At 39.5% G+C, this 20,249-nt stretch overlaps 1 protein-coding gene and 1 pseudogene across 2 annotated transcripts in view; both read right to left on the reverse strand.

Moving 5' to 3' along the window:
* Positions 1-20,249, reverse strand: part of Tax1bp1 (Tax1 binding protein 1) — a 64,601-nt gene that overhangs the window by 9,382 nt on the left and 34,970 nt on the right. The window contains exons 11-16 of one of the 2 annotated variants that reach the window (XM_048440365.3): positions 18,804-18,930; positions 16,256-16,356; positions 11,758-11,883; positions 7,150-7,221; positions 776-950; positions 206-348 (exon numbers count right to left, since the gene is read on the reverse strand). In XM_048440365.3, the coding sequence (XP_048296322.1) occupies positions 206-348; positions 776-950; positions 7,150-7,221; positions 11,758-11,883; positions 16,256-16,356; positions 18,804-18,930 (744 nt within the window). The remainder of the gene's footprint in view (positions 1-205; positions 349-775; positions 951-7,149; positions 7,222-11,757; positions 11,884-16,255; positions 16,357-18,803; positions 18,931-20,249) is intronic. The other variant, XM_085691056.2, reaches the window with a different exon arrangement.
* Positions 8,140-8,407, reverse strand: LOC146894364 (signal recognition particle RNA; annotated as a pseudogene).

A 20,249-nucleotide genomic window follows, 5' to 3' on the forward strand; every position in this document is an offset into this window, starting at 1 on the left:
GGGAGGGAGGGAGGGAGGGAGGGAGGGAGGGAGGGAGGGAGGGAGGGAGGGAGGGAGGAAGGGAGGAAGAAAGAGAACCAAAAAACCAAGCCGGCAATCACATGAAAAGGAAAATTCCTAGTCTTTCCACACACACCCTTAACACTCCACCTAAGGCTTAGAAGCACGAGAGCAAGCAGGCTCAAACAATGAAAACTCAATTTACTCTGCTATCCTCGGGGTCTTCTAAACCATCCGGCCGGCTAAGGTTTCGAGCAGGCTGGCTACAGACAACATTGTCTTCCCAAGATACGACTCGCACTGGTGGCCTTTGGATTTCTTCTGGATAAAAAGCACCATCTGCTCCATCTGTAATAAGAATTATGGAACGAACATTTAGGGTAAAAAAAATCGGATGAAACCATTTCTTGAAATTAGCTCCTCTGTATGTAGACACAGTGATTAGAAAAGCAAGCAGGAACTCAGGGTGTCACTCAGGGACAACACGTTTTCCTGGAGCAAGAAGGCCTGGGATTCTCAGCACTACAGAAGAGGAGCAGCTGCTGAAGCCACTTGGGCACAGAAGCACATACCAGCCTGGGCTACAGAGCAAGACCCTTAGGTCTCTTTTATTTCTAACCCAGAAGTCTAAAAACTGGGCCTATGATAAGCAATCAGGACTGCTCATTCATGACACGTCACTTGTAGATGATGTCAGGAGCAGTATACCCATCAGCTCTCTAATTCCAAAACTCTTTAAGCCAGCTAATCCCAAGCAAACAAATACTTGAATAACCTCGCGTTTCCTGTGCCGTGTAAGGGTTGCCATACTGCAGAACTGGCTGTGCATTTGGCAGTGTAGGAAGAAGCCCATTTTGCTCAGAGCATGTGTTGAGACATCTCGAGGCCTGTTGGGAACTCTGATCTTCCACTTTTCTTCCTTTTTGATCTTCTAAACTTCTTTTAAGTTCCTAAAATTAACAAAACAAAGATGAATAAACAAAGCAGCAAAATATTCTATGAAGGCAGCATTGAACAATCAGCCCAAATACAGCACTGGCATCTCCCTAGTACGTTCTAGGTGCACTTGTGGGGAGGCTGCACATACCTCTTAAATGCTCTTCTTACATTCAACAAAATCAGATTTCAGGACAAAGCCCAATGTATGTCCAAAAGTACTTGTTATTCAACTAACTTAGGGGAAACTATGAACCTCTTACTACTTACCTATCAACAACATTTTAGTATAAAAAAGTCAGCCCCTTTACTAAAAAAAACTATCAAACATTTAAAATGTATTTTAAAATGTGAAACTAGTGACAGACATGCCAGCTTACAACTATCCTGCTGCTGAGGAGGTGAAGACCGAGGATCAAGAGTTCAAGGTGATCTTAAGCTACACAGTAAGTTGAAGGCTAGCCTGGGCTATATTGACTGTCTCCAAACAAAAATACACATACACGTTAATCTTGTATAGTTTTGTTTTTTTTTAAATATAAAGGAAGAAACATTTCCCAACAATACTAGACTAGCGTTCAATCGAGCAAGGCACTAGGGAGACAGCTCGGAAGTTTAAGTGTCTGTCAGCAACCACGAGGGTTGGAGTTCAGGGCCACAGAACCACAGTCAGGTGGATCAGGCACAAGGACCAGCTGTGAGAGGTGGGGGATTCCTAGAGGAAAGGCAGTTAGCTAGGGAAGCTAGCCATATGTATTCTGGAGCCATTCAGGATTTCTGGTATCTACCTTGAGCCTCCACATGCACATGTATTTGTACCTGGATAGACATTTGTGTGCGTATGTGCACACATGCAAGAATATCACAAAAAACTACAGACCACAGCCTTTATAAACACTGGTGCAAAATCCTAATTAGCAAATCAAATCCAGTATTTAAAAAAAAACCTAGAGTTTAACCACAAAAGTTATAGTCTTTAAAAAAATTTAAAAAGAATAACATTATCTTTTAAAAAATAATATTTCAGTACTATGTAGAAAATTCGAAATTTGTTCAGTGTTTTTTAAAAAATCCAGCAAGATAGAATAAAAATAATTTAACTTGAAAATATTCTTATAGAAACCTATAAAAATATAAGATAAAAATCAATGATTCTACTGTAGATGAAACAAAGGACTCTGCAGTTCTCTCTAATTCTCTTCAACATAACTAGTGACTAAGACAAGATTAAGGCAGAGACTAGACAGGAAATAAACCTGTCTGTCTGTATTCAGATGACAGAACTGAACACGTAGAAAGAACCTACAGCAGAGAAGCTAGAAGAATGAGTGAATTTAAGCAGGTTACACGATACAAAGCTGACATATACATCAATTATGTGATTCTTATATATAAGAAACAAAGATGAAAAGTTTGATTCTATCTAGAATGAAATCAATGAGAAAATGCATAGGAAGTATGTTAGCAAAAGCTGTACTCATTAAGAATATGACTGATTACAGACAGTCCAAGTGGAGATAAGTACACCAAGTATGCATACAGAAATCATTTTCACACTGATAGCTTCTCTCTTACTACAGAGACAATGAAATCCTAATTAACAATCCCAATAGGCTTCTACATAAATTGACAAAATGATTATAAAATGGAAGTTTAAGTGTCTTAAACTGCCAATATTTAAAAACAACACCCCAGCATTTGGATGGCAGAGGATCCCAAAATTGAGGATAGCCTGAGATACAAAGTGAATTCAAGGCACCCCGGGTTATAATGAAAATCTGTCGAAATATCAAAGTTGAAGACACAGCTTAATGGTAGAACACTTGTCAAGCCTGCCCAAGGCTCTAGGTTTGATTCTCCAGAACCATCCAAAAAACTCTATGAAAGGAGGAAGAAAAAAGAAAAGGGAGAGGGAGGAAAGTGGAGGGACACCCCTAAACCACCTAGAGATTTCAGGTCTGAAACATTCGTATGACTCTGTCAAGTCACGTCTCCTCTTAAGCCACCATTTTCTTCTACAGATAAACATGAGACTTTAACATTTAAATGTTTATATAAGGTATAGTCCTAGTAACTGGGAGGTAGAGGATGGACACTGGAGGCCAGCATGGCCTACACATGTAGATACCATCTCAAGATGCGCCCTCCCCCCCAAAAAAACAAAGAGAAATGCTGTGAAGGTTTAATTTCTTAGGAATCCACTAATTTCACTCTAGTGGCTCAAAACGGTTAACAGTGTAATGCAGCACTCACCAATCTACAAAATCATACAGGTAATCTGAACGTGAGTCCTGGTAAAACTACTAATTATTTCTTTAAATAAGAGAGTTTTCAAGATCATGATGAGGAAACCCACAGAGACAGCTGACCTGAGTTTGTGGGAGCTGACAGACTCTGGACCCTGGACCAACTGCTAGGAAGTTGGCATGGGACCAACCTAGGCCCTCTGCATCTGAGTGAGTTTTGTAGCTTGGTCTTTTGTATGGCCTCTAGCAGAGGACCAGGACCTGTCCCCGACGCATGAGCTGGCTCTTTGGAACCTATCCCCTGTGATGCAATGCCTTATTCAGCCTTGTGTGTACGGGGAAGAGCTTTGCTGACTCACATCGAAGGCCTTACCCCTTCTGAATGGAGGAGGGGATTAGAGGTAGGGTGTAAATCAGAGGTTGGGGGGGTAAAAAAGGAGGAGAGAAGGGAGGGGAAACTGAAAGTATGTAAAATAAATTTAAAAAAATAGAGTTGTGGCTGGAGAGAGGCATCAGCAGTAAAGAGCACCACTGGCTGCTCTTCCAGGGGACTGGGGTTCAATTCCTAGCACATGGCAGCCATAACTGTCTAAAAATCTGACACCGTCTTCTGGCCTCTAGGAACCAGGTGCACACATGATGGCACAAACATACACGAAGGTAAAACATCTATACACATAAAATAAAATAAACAAAGTTGTCAGGAGGCTAAGATGGGAAGCTCACCAGAGTTTGAGGACAACCTGGACTATAGTGAGTTCAAAGCCAGCTGGGTCTCGATGAGGAGGAGGGGCTGAAGAGATGGCTTCAGAGCAATACTTGTTGCTCTTGCCAAGGACCCCTGTTCAGTTCCCAGCACTCACACAGAGGCTAGCAGGCACCTGTGACTCCAGTTCCAGGAGAATGGACACCTTCTGGTCTGCTCTTCCTCCCAGACTGCCTTCATTCCATCTTCCCCTGGCTTATGCTGTGTTTCCTTCTTACGCCCTCCCCCTCAAAAGACCAATGAGGGGGGGCTTAGGGGTTAACATAAGCACACAGGCAAACACTCATAAACACAAAAAATAAAAATAAATCTTTAAAAACTGTAGGGTCAGCATTATCAACTCAACTAATGCTTACTGAGCACTTGCTTCCTTCTAGACAAGTGTGTAGACAAGGGCGCAGTGATAAACAATGAGAACCTAACACTAATCTTCAGATGCTTAAGCAGCTTTTAGAGTTCTCAGAAATACTTTTCTGGAACAGACACTAATTGTTAACAAGCTGTTTGAAATCACAGTGCAAATACTTCATTTAAAGTGATATAAACTATGACAATCTACAGGAGACTAAGAGTAACTTAAACATTTTAAAATAATAGTAAAAAACCAAAGCAGACAGCACGTATCCAACACAACATTCCTGATAAGGCTGACATTTTTTAAAACTGCCAATAAAACTGCTGATCTCAGTATATTTCTTTCATCAAATATTTTTATAAGCAAATGCTATCCATAAATTAAGTTTGTTCCATTAGTTTATTTATTCAACAAAAAATATTTGACTTCAAATGCTAGGTACTGTAATGGGGACTACACATACAACTGACTGAGACAGAGACACTCTGCACTCTTCATGGGTCTTCAGTTAAGTGGAAAGGACAGAAACCTAATAAAGCATAAAATATATACAAGTATATCTGCATAACTAAAAATTGTGGAAAGTATCATGAGACAAAAGTACATGTCCCATGAGTAAGGTTAGTGTGAGTACCTAACTGAATTGGCAGGCCAAAAGAAGTCCCTGTAAAAACACCAAAAGTGGTAAAAACAGAACCAAGGAGGCTGACCCAAGAGAGCTGCCCTTAGTTCAAGGCTACCCTGGGCTCTATCAGGAATACTGGGCCAGCCAGTGACACATGACAAGAGCCTGTCTCAGAAAGCCTATGAATGGCAGAAAGACTTAGACATTTAGAGGTAAGTAATAGGAAGTCTAGACCACACATGAACAAGTCTGGCTGAGAATGTAAGATCAAAGACTGTAGTCAGACCGAAAGAGTGAGACTGGCCATAAGGTTTAATTAATTACCCATGCCAAACTAGTGCAATCATACTTTAGTATCTCTATTCCTGCCTAAGTATAAAACCTACATTTTTCTCAACAAAATAGAATAAATAATAAGTAAGGATATTCTTTGACAAAAAAAAATTAACAAAGGCCCTAACACAAGAGAGAAACCAATAAATGTAAGTGAAGCCTAAGTGAATGGGCAGTTCTCAGGGTTACTCTGGTCCAGAAGTACCAAAGGTACAGTCTCACCTAACAAAACCTGAGGGGGGGGGGCGCACAGTATAATTAGGTCAGGGTGTGAAGAGGAATGCAGTACAGATGGAAGAGCAGTATTCCTCCCCTGTACTTCCTTCTGTACTTTAGACCTTAGGAAACCACACATCCACACAGGGCAGCTTACAACCTCCTGTAATTTCAGTTTCAGGAGATCCAACACCTTCTTCTGGCTTCAGGGGGCACACACATATAGGCAGCACACACTTACACACGTAACATAAATAAAAATAAATCTGAACAACAAAAAGTCAGGTGTGGTGGCTCACACCTTTAATCCCTGCACTCAGGAAGCAGAGGCAGGTGGATCTGCGAATTCCAAGCCAGCTAGGACTACATAGTGGGATCTTGTCTCAAAGAAACAAAAGGAAAAAGGACGACAAATTACAACGTGCTGGTATAATCTGCTGGCTAAAAGGAGTTCGCGCTGATGACTGTCAGCTAGGAAGACATATCTGATGGTGACACAGAACTCCCAAAATCCTTTCAATTTCCTCAGTGGTGACTTTGGAACCTACCTAAGTTTATGGTAACAAAGGTTTATGTAAGCTCTTGGGCAGTTTAAAGGGCTCTTTCACCCCACATTCTCTGGTCATTTCCTCGGTAAAGAGGGTAGTTGTAGAATGAGGTAAATCATTGGTCACAAATGATTTAATCAAACACAACTACATCAAGAAACTCCAGAAAAAAAATAAAAATAATAAAACAAGGAGGCTGGGAGAACTTCCTGGTTGATGAATATATCAACATTCTAGAAGGAAAATATACCCAAAAGAAACATTAACCCTTACTCTACATATGCATCTCTTTCACCTATCATAAAGTATATTCTTCATGGTAAAATATTGTGAAGTTACTGGTTTTTTGAATTCTGAGAGTCCTCTAGAAAAAACATTTTCAAGGGGGTGTCAGCTGTAAGATATGGAAAGCCTCCTAGGTGCTTCACTGTGGCTGGCATGTGAAGTGGAAGCACGCTTATGCAGCTGAGGCCCAGCCTGTAGATGGCAGTGCTACCCCACAGGAGGAGCATCACAACTGACTGCAGGGTGCTAGTGGGATGAGCAAACTACTGTCAAATCACAAATATATACATAAACACAGCGAGACTCCTTGAGTGGATCTTCCAAATGCTGCACATTTTACACCACCACCAAAACTCCCACCTGACTCAGTAGACAAACTTTGTACACACCGGAAAGCATCATACTAACACAGAAGACACAAGTTTTCAAAAATTTAAAAAGTGTATTCAAAGGTTGCAGCGTTAGAAAGGTTGAGAATCACTGGCTGAGTTTAATCAATGGCAAGAAACAGTATTGTTTCCCATTAACAAGTTCACTTCTTCACAAGAAAATACCTAAGTCTGAACACAAAAATTAAAAATTCACTTCTTACCTAAATTTAAATACTGTAAACTTAGCATATTGTTAAATGCAAAGTAGGTGATGAAGACTAAATTAGTCATTTTCAATACTTGACATATTTCTTAACAACTGGTGGATGTGGAACTTGGAAATGAGACTGGTACATGAATTACTGTTCATTACCAGAGAGCTGACAGCTGAAGGCATGGAAGACAAACGAAAGAAAGTAAAGAACGGTGACAGGATGTCCACATTTATTAAAGTGTATTACTTAATACCTTCTCCCTCGAGAGATTTTCCAAATGTGAAGCCAGACCACTTATTTCTTTGTCTTTCTCTGCCAATTGTAGCTGAATAAAAAAAATTATCGTTAATATTTTTATTATCTTTCTCCTTATGCATGAGACTCACTTAGTACTACCAAATTAACTTCTATCACCAAGTTCAGTTATTTTCCTCCGTTCTCAATCTTTGTATTAGTTGCCATTATTGACCAATTTCCTTGCTTCTTTTCTTTCTTTTTTCTATTTGTGGAGTATGTAACCAGGCTGGCCCAGAACTTAGTTTTGTCCTGGGTTAGTCTCACACTCTTTATTCTCATGTCTCGCCTAGTTTCTCCTTTAAAATTTGTAAACACACGGATTATGCTAAGTTTCACTATGGCATCATACATATATAGCATATTTTTTAATCTTATTCACCTCTTATTCTCTTCTCTTATTACCTCCTACTCACATAATCCCCTTTCTCTTCCCACTTCACCCTTCCCCTTTCATGGAGTTACTGGTGACCCAATCAGTTTCACTAGGGTTGCTTACAGGATCCTAGGTGGGGGATTATGGGTTCCTTACTAGTGGCTATACCACTGAATAAATTATCTCTACCCCTCCCAGCAACCATTGGATGTTCAGTGAGGGGCAGAGGCCTTATGAGCCCCTCCCTCCTAGCTACCATTATCTGCCTCCAGGCCCTTGGCCCTTTTCCTCCCATGACAGGGCAATGACAGGGCCAATACTGTGCAGGTCTTGCGCCAGCAATCTCAACTGCTGTGGGATTAAGAGCGCAACAGCGAGGTGATATTCTGAGGAGAGAATTACACCTCACTCCTCTAGCTTTTAAGTTCTTTCCATCCTACCTTCCAAAATATTCCTTGTACCTTGGAGGCAGTTTTCCTTATCTTGAAAATTACTCTTTGGCTTATGAAAAATTGTATCAATATTTTTTATCCAAATGCCTGTTCTTTTTTTTTTTTTTTTTTTTTTTTGGGTAAGAGATGGGGCCTCGCTGCTGCCCAGGATGGAGTGCAGTGGCTATTAACAGGTGCAATCCTATCACTCATCAGCACAGAGCTTTGACCTGTTCCCGTTCCAACCTGGGCCAGTTCAATCCTCCTTAGGTAACCTGGTGGTCCTCTGCAGGAGGTCACCATACTGATGCCGACACCCAATGGGCATAGTGCACCTCAGCCCCGCACTCCTGGACTCAAGCGATCCTCCCATCTAGCTGGGACTACAGGAGTGCAACACCACACCCAGCCTAACGCCTTAATGCCTATTCTTCAGTGTCTACTTTTCCTTCCCAATTACAAATAAAGACATTCTATAACCATTCTTCTTTGGTTTTTTTGTTCATCTTCTTTCCATAAGAAGCCAGAAATATCAATTCATGTATCATTCTCATTCCCAAGTTCTAACTCTGTCAGTTGTTACTCTGAGTCAGGGTCTCACCATGTACCTCAAGCTGGCCAGGAACTCCAGGTTCAGTTCAAGCTGGACCTGAATGGCCTATAATCTCTCAACTCAAACTTCCAAGTGTTAAGATTACAGATATGTGCTACCAAGGCCAAGGAAATTCGTCATTTTCAGTAATGGCAAAACATGTTTTCATGGCTGTCTTTCCTGTATTGTAAAGGCAAAATGTCCCACACCTATTTTCTTACATTAGTAACAGACACCATCAGAACCAACAGTGTGACTGAAGCCTAACAAGCTACAACCATTTCCTTTCTCCACTCTCCAGCATTTTCAATCCGTGTTAATTCAACAACTACCCAAGACCAACAGCATTAATGGGTATAAACAAAACTATTCATTGCTGGATGTGGTAACATACACCTTTAATCCCAGAGTTTGGGACGCAGATCTCTGTGAGTCTGAGATCAACATGATCTACAGAGACAGTTCCATGCCAGCTAGGGTTACACAGAGAGACCTAGACCACATCTCAAACAAAATAGCCAACAACAGTAACAATAACAAACCCATCTATTCTTCAGTATTTCTTCCTAAAAATGTACTTCAGCTCAATCTGTTCAGATTCACAGGTTCATGTTCCTAGTCTATAGGAGCAGATCAAAGAGGGAGATTCAAGGGGGGGAGAAATGGCTCAGATTAAGAGCTCTGATTGCTCTCCAGAGTTCAAATCCCAGCACCCACATAACTGTTTACAACTCCAGTTTCAGGAAATCTCATATACAATTCTGGCTGCCACAGGCACCAGGAACACAAGGAATGTACAGTTAGTTACACATGAAAGCAAAATACCCATACACATGAATAGAAACAAATAAGGTGTCCAAAGGAAATGGACTTCATCAACTACTCTAAGAATACTTGTGCTTACGACCTCAGTTTTAACTCCTTACTCCCTATGTAGCCTCTCTAGCGCTTCCAAATTACTTTAAAAAGGACACTTAGTTCCTTTCCTCCCAGAAAATTCTCAACATCATGTAGGACCCAAATTCTATTTTAGGCCTTCTAGAACTTTTGAAGATATTACTCAAGTCTAATCTATTCCATTATAGATACAATTCTCCCCTAGTAGCTGGACCCCCGAAGCACGTGTTTGCGCAACAAAATAATTAGCTAAAGTTAAATTACTCAGAACTTTCCAGTGTTCAATCACAAAAATAAGTAAATTACATATAGATGTCTTTTGTTGTTGTTGTTGTTGTTGTTATTGATGATGTCAAGACAGGGTTTCTGTTTCCCTGGCTGTCCTGAAACTCTATAAACCAAGCTGGCCTAGAATTCAGAGATTCACCTGCCTCTGTGTCCATGACTGCTAGGAGTAAGGCGTGTGCCACCACTGCCTGGCTCATATAGATATCTCAAAATCTATCACATACATTTTATTCCTTAAAAGGATAATCCTTTTGACTTACCAGTCCAGTAGCCTGCCCATTTTTTTCTAACGTTTTTACAGATATCATTTATTGTTTGAATTGTTACCGAATATTACACTGGCAAAAATAAGCTTCCTTAATTAATATTACACCATTTATCTCACAGTATTTTATTTAAGATCACAGTAATCTGTATGAGAAATTTTAAAGCTAGCAATTTATTGAAAAGACAGATCATTACACTAAAAAAATTTAGGATTAAAAAAATTTCAAAATACTTTAGCACATACATTTACAATAATAAGAAAATGAAATGATAGCTTTTAAAGATTTTTTTTTTTTGAGTGGGCTACCTCCCCGTATGTTCCTGGCAGTTAAAAAAAAAAAAAAAAAAAAAGCTTTTGCCACTGCTGTCAGCTATGTACTAGAACTGGAAGGTTAGACCTACTGCTTAAGACATCACATACTTTGGTTACAGGTCTTGAGAAACCAAGCTGGAACTGAGCTGTGAACTTCCTTCATGTTGGCTAGATTTCATACTAACATACAGAGGATGCTTGCTATGCAGGCTCCTGGGAAAGAACTGTCATCAAGTCTCACTAAGCTATGGGCCCTATGTGCTATACTACCAGTGTGCCAAGCAAAACATGCCCACCAATGCAACAGCCTGTGTGTATGTGTGTGTGCGCACGCGCACGGACTCCCATTGGAAGGAACACATATCTAGTAGTGTACATCTAGTGAAAAGCCCATAGCTAGGGAGAACACAGGACTTCTGCTGTTCTACTGCTAAATGGCCATGATGCTCGTACGTCTATCAAGCTGCCTTCTAACTATTATGTACACACCCACATTAGTCCACAGTCAGCTTTGGGCAGAGAAGTTTCTCTCTGCAATGGGCGGTTATAGAACTGGTCAAAGTGCTGACATTAAAGACTATAGAATGCTTAGCCCCAAATGAAGATCTTTGTCACCTCACCTGAGGCTCAGGGAACACTCCAGGAGAAAGAGAATCTAAGAGACGAGAGGGTAGAGTGCTGTGGAATGCTGTCTTCTGCGTGTGGCATGGCCTTTGTACCCTTCAATTCTCAGCAAATGGGATTACCTGCCTAGAACCTGCACAAGACTGGCCATCGACATTCCAGCACGGAGGACGTATCTAATAACGGCCTCACATTTTCTGAGGACTAATTGGTAGTTGACGGCTGCTGGAGTAGAGAGACATTTTCTTAGTGAACAGTCACTGCTGAGTTTCCCATGCCCCTGTAAATAACCTCTTCCCCATGCTCCGCAAAGCAACGCTAATGAAATCCACAGGGGCTGGGGAAGGTGGTGGTAGACAGACACAGGACAGGGCATGAAAGAAGGAAACTATTTGGACAGGGTATCAGTGGGAAGCTATAGTGTGTGTTGGGGAATATTTTTTTCATGGGGTAGTATTATAAAAATACATTATATAGATGCATGAAAATACACTGAAACCTACTATTATATATAATGAGTGTGTACTAAAAAAAACTTTTCAAACAGATAAATTTTAAAATCCACCTGAATCCAAAGAACTAAGCCATAATAACCAATGCATGTAGGAGCCTATTTTCTCAGGTGAATAAAACTGTATGTAACTAAATACACAGCATATTTATAGAATACTACCTAGTTTATCTATATTGAAAATGTACTCAGCTGGTATTTTATAGGTAACACATTTTCAACAGGATCATGTTCACTAAACACAATACATCAAGTCTGTGAAACTTACTTTGTAATTGTCCTCTACTTCAGCTAGTTCAAGTTTTACATTTTCAGCAATTTTTACTTGTTCTTTCCACTTCAGTTCCATTTTTGCAAGTTCATCAGCATATTTATTGCATTTGGTTTTCTCCTCCTAAATAAAATTAGCATAATTACTAAAAACTTCACATCTCCATAGAGCAGGTATCTATACAAATAGATATGTGTGATGATTACTGTATAAAACCAAAATGTTTACCAAGACAAGAATGAATAAATCATCTTATAGCTACACAATGGAATAGCACATATCTCCTTAAGAGTGAGATAAGTGGATCGGTAGACCATGAAGTGTCATATTAAGAGCACGCTGCAAAAGATAATACAATCTCATTTTGTTTATAATTTGTTTTCAACAGTTAATATGTTGTACAGAAAAAGACAATCCAAAATATGCATAGTTCTTGTACTTTGGATCAAGATCATGAATGTGCCTATTTTTAATTTTTTGGTTTTTTTGAGACAAGGTTTCTCTGTGAAACAGCCTGGAACTCGATTTGTAGACCTGGATGACCTCGAACTCAGAAATCCACCTACCTCTGCCTTCTGAGTGCTGGGGTTAAAGGTGTGCACCACCACTTCCTGGCCATGGATGCACTTTTTAATCACCTCTATTCTTTACATTTTTAAGACTATAACATTTCATAGTAAGTATGTATTACTTTTGCAAAAGGAGGGAATCTAACTCATTTTATGGTTTAGCTTTTATGACAGCTCCTTTTTCTTAAAAACACACACACAAAAATAAAAGTCAGGCGCTCCCAGTACTCAGGAGGCAGAGGCAGGCGGATCTCTCTGAGTTGAGGCCAGGCCAGTTTGGTCTACGAGAGCTAGAACCAGGACAGGCTCCAAAGCTACAGAGAAACCCTGTCTTGAAAACACCCCCCCCACACACACACACAAAACACCACAAGGAAGAGGTTACAAATAAGTAACCAAAAAGTAAAAAGGCCAATTTCATTTAAGTATTTGTTCTTTTGAGGTAAAGCTCAAAAATATTTTGAGTAATCAATGGAAAAAGGATCAACTTTCTAAACTCCACTTCTTTCCATTCCATACTTCAGAGCATAGACAAAGACAAATCTAAATGTTCTACAAACCTAAATGTAAAAGTTGACTACAGAATTCTAGGTGGACCAGGAGAGCAGCCCACTGGCAGATCACTGGTTGAAGCATTGTGAGGCCCTGGGTTTGATCTCTACGCACAGCAAAACAAAACAAGTAACTCCTGGACACAGCGCAAAGAAATATATTTAACACTTTGCAGAACATTTTTTAAAATACAAAAATGTAAAAGAAATTGATACTCTATCAAAATTAAAATTTGATTTTCTAAAAACATCATTAAGGAAACAAAAATTTAACAGCATACTGCACCCGACACTGCCATGCCCATGGCTTCGGGAGCATAATAAAGAGATTTGTAATCTTGTTTCTACTATAGTCTGAAGGGTGAATTCTTTGAGTCAACTGACCAAAATCACCCACCACATGTATACAATAAAGCTATACCTGCTTAGTTATGTGCTTTGTCTGTAAATAACCACACAATTTGGCAAAATCTGATTTCCACTCCTCTAGAAAAAAATTACATAGCAAGATGAACAATAATACCATGGCGCAAAAAAAAAAAAATGCCAACACTTAACAAAAAGGTAACTGAAGGCTGAAGAGATGGCTCAGCAGGCACAGTGCCTGCTAAATAAAGTAGGAGAGCCTGAATTCGGATCATCAGCACCCATGTAAAAGCCAAGTGTGGCAACATGCATGTGCAATGCTAAAGCTGAGATGCACAAGGGCAGGCAAATCCCCAGAGCTCGTTGATCATCTAGCTGACTAGGAATCTCGAAGCTCAGGGAGAAAACCATTTCCAAAAACAAGGTGTAAAGCAATTATTCCACACTGAACTGCAGTCTCCACAGACAGACACTCAAATGTGCATGTGTACCAGCATGCACAGGTCCAGGTACATGGACAAAATGTACTCACATACACACATTATACACACACACAAAATTAAGAAATCTAAACTTTAAGTCATTATGGAAATGCAACTTACACTACAATATTCTCATTACAATTATTAGCTTGACTGTGTAAAGCGATACAACAATACTAAAGAAAACATTTATTATTTCTTATAAATACCCTATTCTGCATCAAGGCATCTGAGCGAAAATATCTAATCCCTCTGACCACAAAAGACAAAAAAAAAATGTTCAGAGTACCTTTAACAATCAAAAAATCCCCCCCCAATTATCACCATATTCCCCCCACTTTCCAGACTGCTTCCAAGGCCACACTCACTCACTCAGCCACCCTCCATTCTTCTCAGAACACTGGCCTATCCAATCAGGCAAGAGATGCACATGCTAGAGAAGACGAACTGAACATCCAGTTGCCTCAAAACCCAAGCCCCTTAGTTTTGGCCAGCTCGTGTCAGCAGCTCCATCTGTAGTCCTAGAGCAGCAGTACCAGGTAGGAACAATGAAAGAGGAAACTGCTATTTCATCTTTTTCACAAAGCTAGGTTAAAACATTCTAAGATGAAAAAAGAAGCAGTTATGGCATGCTGAGAAATTGACTCTACTACTTCCAGAAAAATATAAAAACCATTAGTATCCAGAGGGGGAAAAACATAAAAAGGATGAGCCTATAGATGCATTCACGTCAACAGTATTTTGGAGCGAATCTTAATGTCCTTGAATGGCTGTAAGAACAGCTGCATCTTGTATGAGCATCTTGTAGGTTTGTCAAAGGAACAGTCCATCTGGGCAGACCCACTCGAGGAGCGCTGACGACATAGGGGAAGCAATGCATGCATTGTTGCCAGCTCTGAAAACAATAAGCACTAAAAGACAGTTACCAGGACCCCTCATGAGGTGACATCTATCACATGCAGTGCCTACACAGATATAGGCAAAAATACCTATATACATGAAAACAAATAAAAATTAAACAAAATCCAATCTCTGTTATACATCCCAGCAAAAATGCACTGCATCACACTAGAACATCAGTACCATCTTCATATCTTCTATAGAAAGACCTCAGAAAGTTCAGTTTAAGACTTGATTAAAACACTAAACATTACCACTAAACAAGTAACAAAATATCTTAAGTTATTACAGTAACACTGAGCAGATTTACAAATTTCATTGTTGTTCTAAAAATGTTACCTTCCTTTCCCTTATGCAAAAAACACACAAAACTTTAAAAACCACATATACGAATACAAAATTATTTTGCCCTCTATTCAAAACTAGATATACATGAGAAGCATTTTTACCTTATACTTTAAAGAATGCAAAATAACTTTCGCCAGTAAAAAGTAATGAAATTGAAAGAATCTGAACAATGGTGCTTAAAATAATTAAATTCAACTCAAGAATGTTGCTGGAATGTATATTATAACAAAGAAGTTGGGTTTTATTTAATTTAGTTATAGTTAGAATGCAACTGGCCCCCATAAGCTCATAGAGAGTGGGGATGTGTCTCTCTGGGAGTGGGTATGACCTTGTTAGAGGAAATGTGTCACTATGAAGGAGTGCTTTGGGGTTAGCTATGCTCAGGATACCACCCCAGTGTCTCAGTCCATTTCCTGTTGCCTGTAAAATGTAAAACTCTCCAGCACCATGTCTGCCTGCACATAGGGATATCCCTCCATGATGATAATGGACTGAACCTCTGAACTGCAAGTGAGCCACCGCAATGAAATGTTTTCCTTTAGAAGAGTTGCCGCAGTCATGGTGTCTCTTCACAGCGATAGAAGCCCCGACTAAGACAGGAGAACAACTTATTTGCTTAACATTCGCATCCTTCACTCTGAAAATACGGTTGCTAGATACGCAGTAAAAGATAGAGGTTTGGGGGACAGCAGGACGGTCAAGTACTTGCTGCACAGGCACTGAGGATCTGAGTTCAGATCCTACCGACTCACGGGCCACAGCAGCATGTCCCGCCCAAACTGTGGGCTCGAGGTTCATGACAGACCCTGTCTGAAAAAGTACTGTGAGGAAGCAACTGAGGAAGACATCACGAAAATAATCTGTGGCCTCCACATGCACCCACACTGGTGAGGGCATGAGTGAACACATAAGCACATAAATGTAATACAATTTTCTGTTACTAATACATTTTTAAATAGAATTTCATTTTTAAAAAGAATTTCTTCCCTAGTTCAAATGCTTTCCATATATCATTCTAATACAGAGGAAAAAAATTCTAATTATCAATTACTTATATTGAAACAAGGACATTTTATCATGGTATGGAAAATACTGGCTTATGATAAAAGATTTTACAAAAAGACCTGCATGTAAAGGTATACAAACACCCCTTCCATCATCCCAAATGCAGTATCAATATAGAAAATGGGAAAAGAAACCCTCCAAACATCAATAAAAATAACTAAGGCAAAGCAGTTACTATCTGATAAATCTCCCACTGAGAAAGGAGCTAACTTACCTGCAAGAGTTGTTTACATTTATTATACTTTTCTGTTTTCTCAGCAATTTCTTTGGTCATTTCACAGACATGATCCTTTGTTAACATGTCAAAATCTGTCTCTGTTGCAACAAAAGCAGAATATTTATACAGTATTATGAAAATATTTAAGTATATTTAAGGTAACATTTTCTGGAAATGTTAAGAGCAGTAACTGCCCTACCGAAGGACCTGGGTTCAATTGCCAGCACTCACATGGCAGCTCACAGCTGTCTGTTATTCTAGTCCCAAGGGATCTGATATTCTCTTCCAGCCTCCATAGGTACTACACATGGATGTGATGCACATGCATACATACAGGCAAAACATCAATACACATTAAAATAGTAAAAACATTATGTGCTCTGTCCGAGACCAGCCTGGTCTATACCTCCAAATCCAAGCCATCCAGGGCTACAAAGTGAGAGGCGCTGCCTCAAAAGACTAAAGCAATTATTTTTTTTCCTTTATTTTATCTTCCTGTAGAAAAACCTGAATAAGTGTATTGTGGAATATTGCCAGAACTGGGAGTACACTGAGCTACAATCCCACTACTCAGAAGACTAAGACAGTGAGCATCCAAAGCAGAAGGGAATACACAGGGCTCAAGGGCCAGCCTGGGCAACTTGGTAAGATCCTATCTCAAATAAATTTTAAGAAAGAAAAGGGTGGTTTGCGGATCCAGCGCAGTGATAGAGTATTTGTTTAGCATTTTAGTAAAGTGCAGTGATAGAGTATTTGTTTAGCATTTTAGTAAAGTGCGCCCCCCCCCAAAAAAACCCAACAAATTGTGAGATGTTTGTTGTTCTCTCCCCCACTGCATTTGTGGACATGTGTGTGTCTTACTTTGCTTTGTTTTTAAGGCAGTGTTCCTATATAGCCCAGGATAGCCTTCAATTCACAGCTACTCTCCCTACTTCTTGGGTATTGGGATTACAGGAATGTACCACCACACCTGACCTCTATGTGAGAATTTTTAAATGTCAGTTTTGACCAAAACAAAATTCACATTCAATAAATAAGAAATCAAAAAGCAAACGAAACAAAAAGCCAAAAGCCTGCTACAATTTTCCAAGTAGTCAAAGAACTGCTGTTCTTAGATAACTGGGCAGGCAGCCAGAAAGTCATGCTCCTGAGAGTTTATTCTTTCAGCTCTCAGCTCTGTTTCCCTCCACTAAGTCATTATGAAATCAGGATTCAATATCACAGTAGGTACTACAGGTTGAATATTATTATCCTAAAATCTGAAATTCAAGTTCCACTAAAAAAATGAAACAAATGTTCCAAACTCTGAAGCTCTCTGAACACATCTGACACTACAAGAGCTTCAGATATGAGGTGTTTCAGATTGGGAATCATGAACTGTTTACCCAAACATTCCAATTTGTGGAAAAACCTGAGACCTAAAAGCCTTTCCTTTCCCTGTATTTCCAAGAAGGAATACTCAACTTAAGAGAGGACAAATAAATAAAATGGTGCATACTGTCCTATAAGGTTGTTTTAAAATATTTAGTAGTCTAAGAAAATTTATTTTATAAAACTAAACCATCAATTACACCATACAATAAAAACAGAAATATACTTTGCTGGTACTTATTTTCCTTACTGTAAATAAGCATAAAAGGACAAGAAGTATAAATGAAAATCTGTAGAGTTAATTCAAATTACATTACTCATTTAGTATACCTGAATGTTTTAAACAAACTAATAAACAGTTAGCCCACCAATATTAACATCCACTAAAGAAAGATGTACCCTGGTGATCCAGAGCAGGAGGGAAGAGAAGGGGTTTAGAAGGATGGGGTAGTTTTCCCTTGCAGAATTATCATTTGTTTTAATGTTATAAAATCATTAAGGTAAAATAGCTACTCAAAGTGCAAGATAAGCCTCCAGGTTGAATGTTACTGTGCTGCAAAATCCTGGCTTTTCAACGCCATCACTTTTCCCACATTTGTCCTTTGTCACTGTGCTCTAAGAACCTTCTTGGTCCGTATTTATTACATAACTAAATGGAAGGAATTCTTCCATGTCACTGTTCCCTATGTTTCAAATTAGTACTTCTAGCACCAACTCAATTTTTTACAATTCATTCATTTATTATTTATTTTATGTGCATTGGAGTTTTGTCTGTTTCAATGTCAGTGGGAGGGCTTTGGATCTCCCGGAACTGGAGCTACAGGCAGTTGTGAAATGCCACGTGGGTGCTGGGAATCAAACCTGGGTCCTCTGGAAGGGCGGAATCAAAGCTGCTCTTAACATCTGAGCCATCACTCCAGTCCCCAGTGCCAAGTCCGTTTCTCATGTACTGAAGGTAAGTACTAGTTTACACTCACAACCTGCACGGTAAGCACATAGGTAACTTTACCTCACTTTAAAATCCTCATTTACCCTTTGCCTCACTCAATTCTCTCTCACAAGAGAATTCCAATTTATGGAAGCAGCCTGAAATTCTCATACATGGAAGCAGACAGTATCAAATCAGGATACACAGTTTTCAAGGAGGGTGACTCTATACAGAAGCAGATTTTACCTGCAGAAGACACTGCTGGCTTGACATCGTTGGCAGAAGCAGAAGCGGCCAGGTCCGTGGTTACCGAAGCATCATTCACTCTCTGCTGAGTCCCAATTCTCTTTGTGTAGACACTGTTAGTACTGGCCTATCCAAAATGTTAACATCAATTACTGAAAAAAGTCACCGATGAGTCATATTGATTTCCTTTACTAATTACGCAAATAATCAAAAAAAGTTCACAGAACTACTCACTATGAAAGTCTAAAAGGAATAAAGCTACATTTTCCTAACTGATGAAAATGGTGTAAAAGAAAACTAACTGCTTCTTTCCTGTGAAATCACCAAAACGCATCATTGATAGAAATCTCACCATCTCATAGATCAAAATGTACTCAGTGGACCTGGAGAGCCGGCTCCACAGTTAAGAGCATGTGTGGCTCTTGCAGAGGACCTATGTTTGATTATTATCACACACATGGTGGTTTGCAGTCACCTGTAATTCCAATTCTAGGGGATACAATGCCCTCTTCTGACTTCCACAAGCACCAAAAACACACATATAGTACATATACATACATGTAGGTAAAATAAAATGAATACACCTACTTAAAAATCTCTGTAAATCACAATGTTCCTTCACAAAATGCTTCCTACTTTACCACTGCACGTGCATCCTTGCTCCTATTATTCCTATAGAACCTAAAATATTATTTAGGTTGCTCCTATTTATTCCTGAGAACCTAAAATAGTAATACTAACACACAGCGGTCTGTACACAGTAATCAATGTTTTCTTTACATTTCACTTCCAAGATTCCCTCATGCAATAAGTCTTATATTTCAGCACTATTTAGGGCTTTAATATATAAACCCATCCAAATGAAATGTCTTTGCTTTATTATGAATATACCTACCTACTACTACATGAAATACAGAATAAGCTAACACATTTGACCTCTTCCTACAGTGGTACAAGCGGGATGGGAAAGACAGCTGAGAGAGCAGTGAGAACAGCCCACAAGTGCCATCTAACACTAAATAATGAATTTAACTGACAGAGGTGCTCACTATGAGCTTAGGAGAGCAATGGCAGAAAGACGAGCACACTTGCTCCTATCTGCTCTTGCTGCTGACCCAGCTTCCTTTATTGGCGCTCAATAAATACAGATCGCAGGTTCAAACAGAAAAGAGGATTGCCATTACAGTATTACACCTGAAATCAGAAGTGATGAGCTCAGGCCAGCAGGATAGCTCAATGTGTAAAAGCACTTCCATTAAACTTGACAACATCCTGCATTCCATCCCCTATCCCTGAGACCCAGAAGGTAGAAGAGATAATCAACTCCTTCAAGTTGTCTTCTGACCTTCATATACCACTCCCAACACACATTTACACCTACAAAAATAAACACAGAAGATACAGTATGTGCTCAGGAAAAAATTAGGTCGTAATTTATATTCAAAA

The sequence above is a fragment of the Myodes glareolus genome, chromosome 6, assembly GCF_982192425.1.
Source record: "Myodes glareolus chromosome 6, mMyoGla1.1, whole genome shotgun sequence".
Taxonomy (NCBI): Eukaryota; Metazoa; Chordata; class Mammalia; order Rodentia; family Cricetidae; genus Myodes; species Myodes glareolus.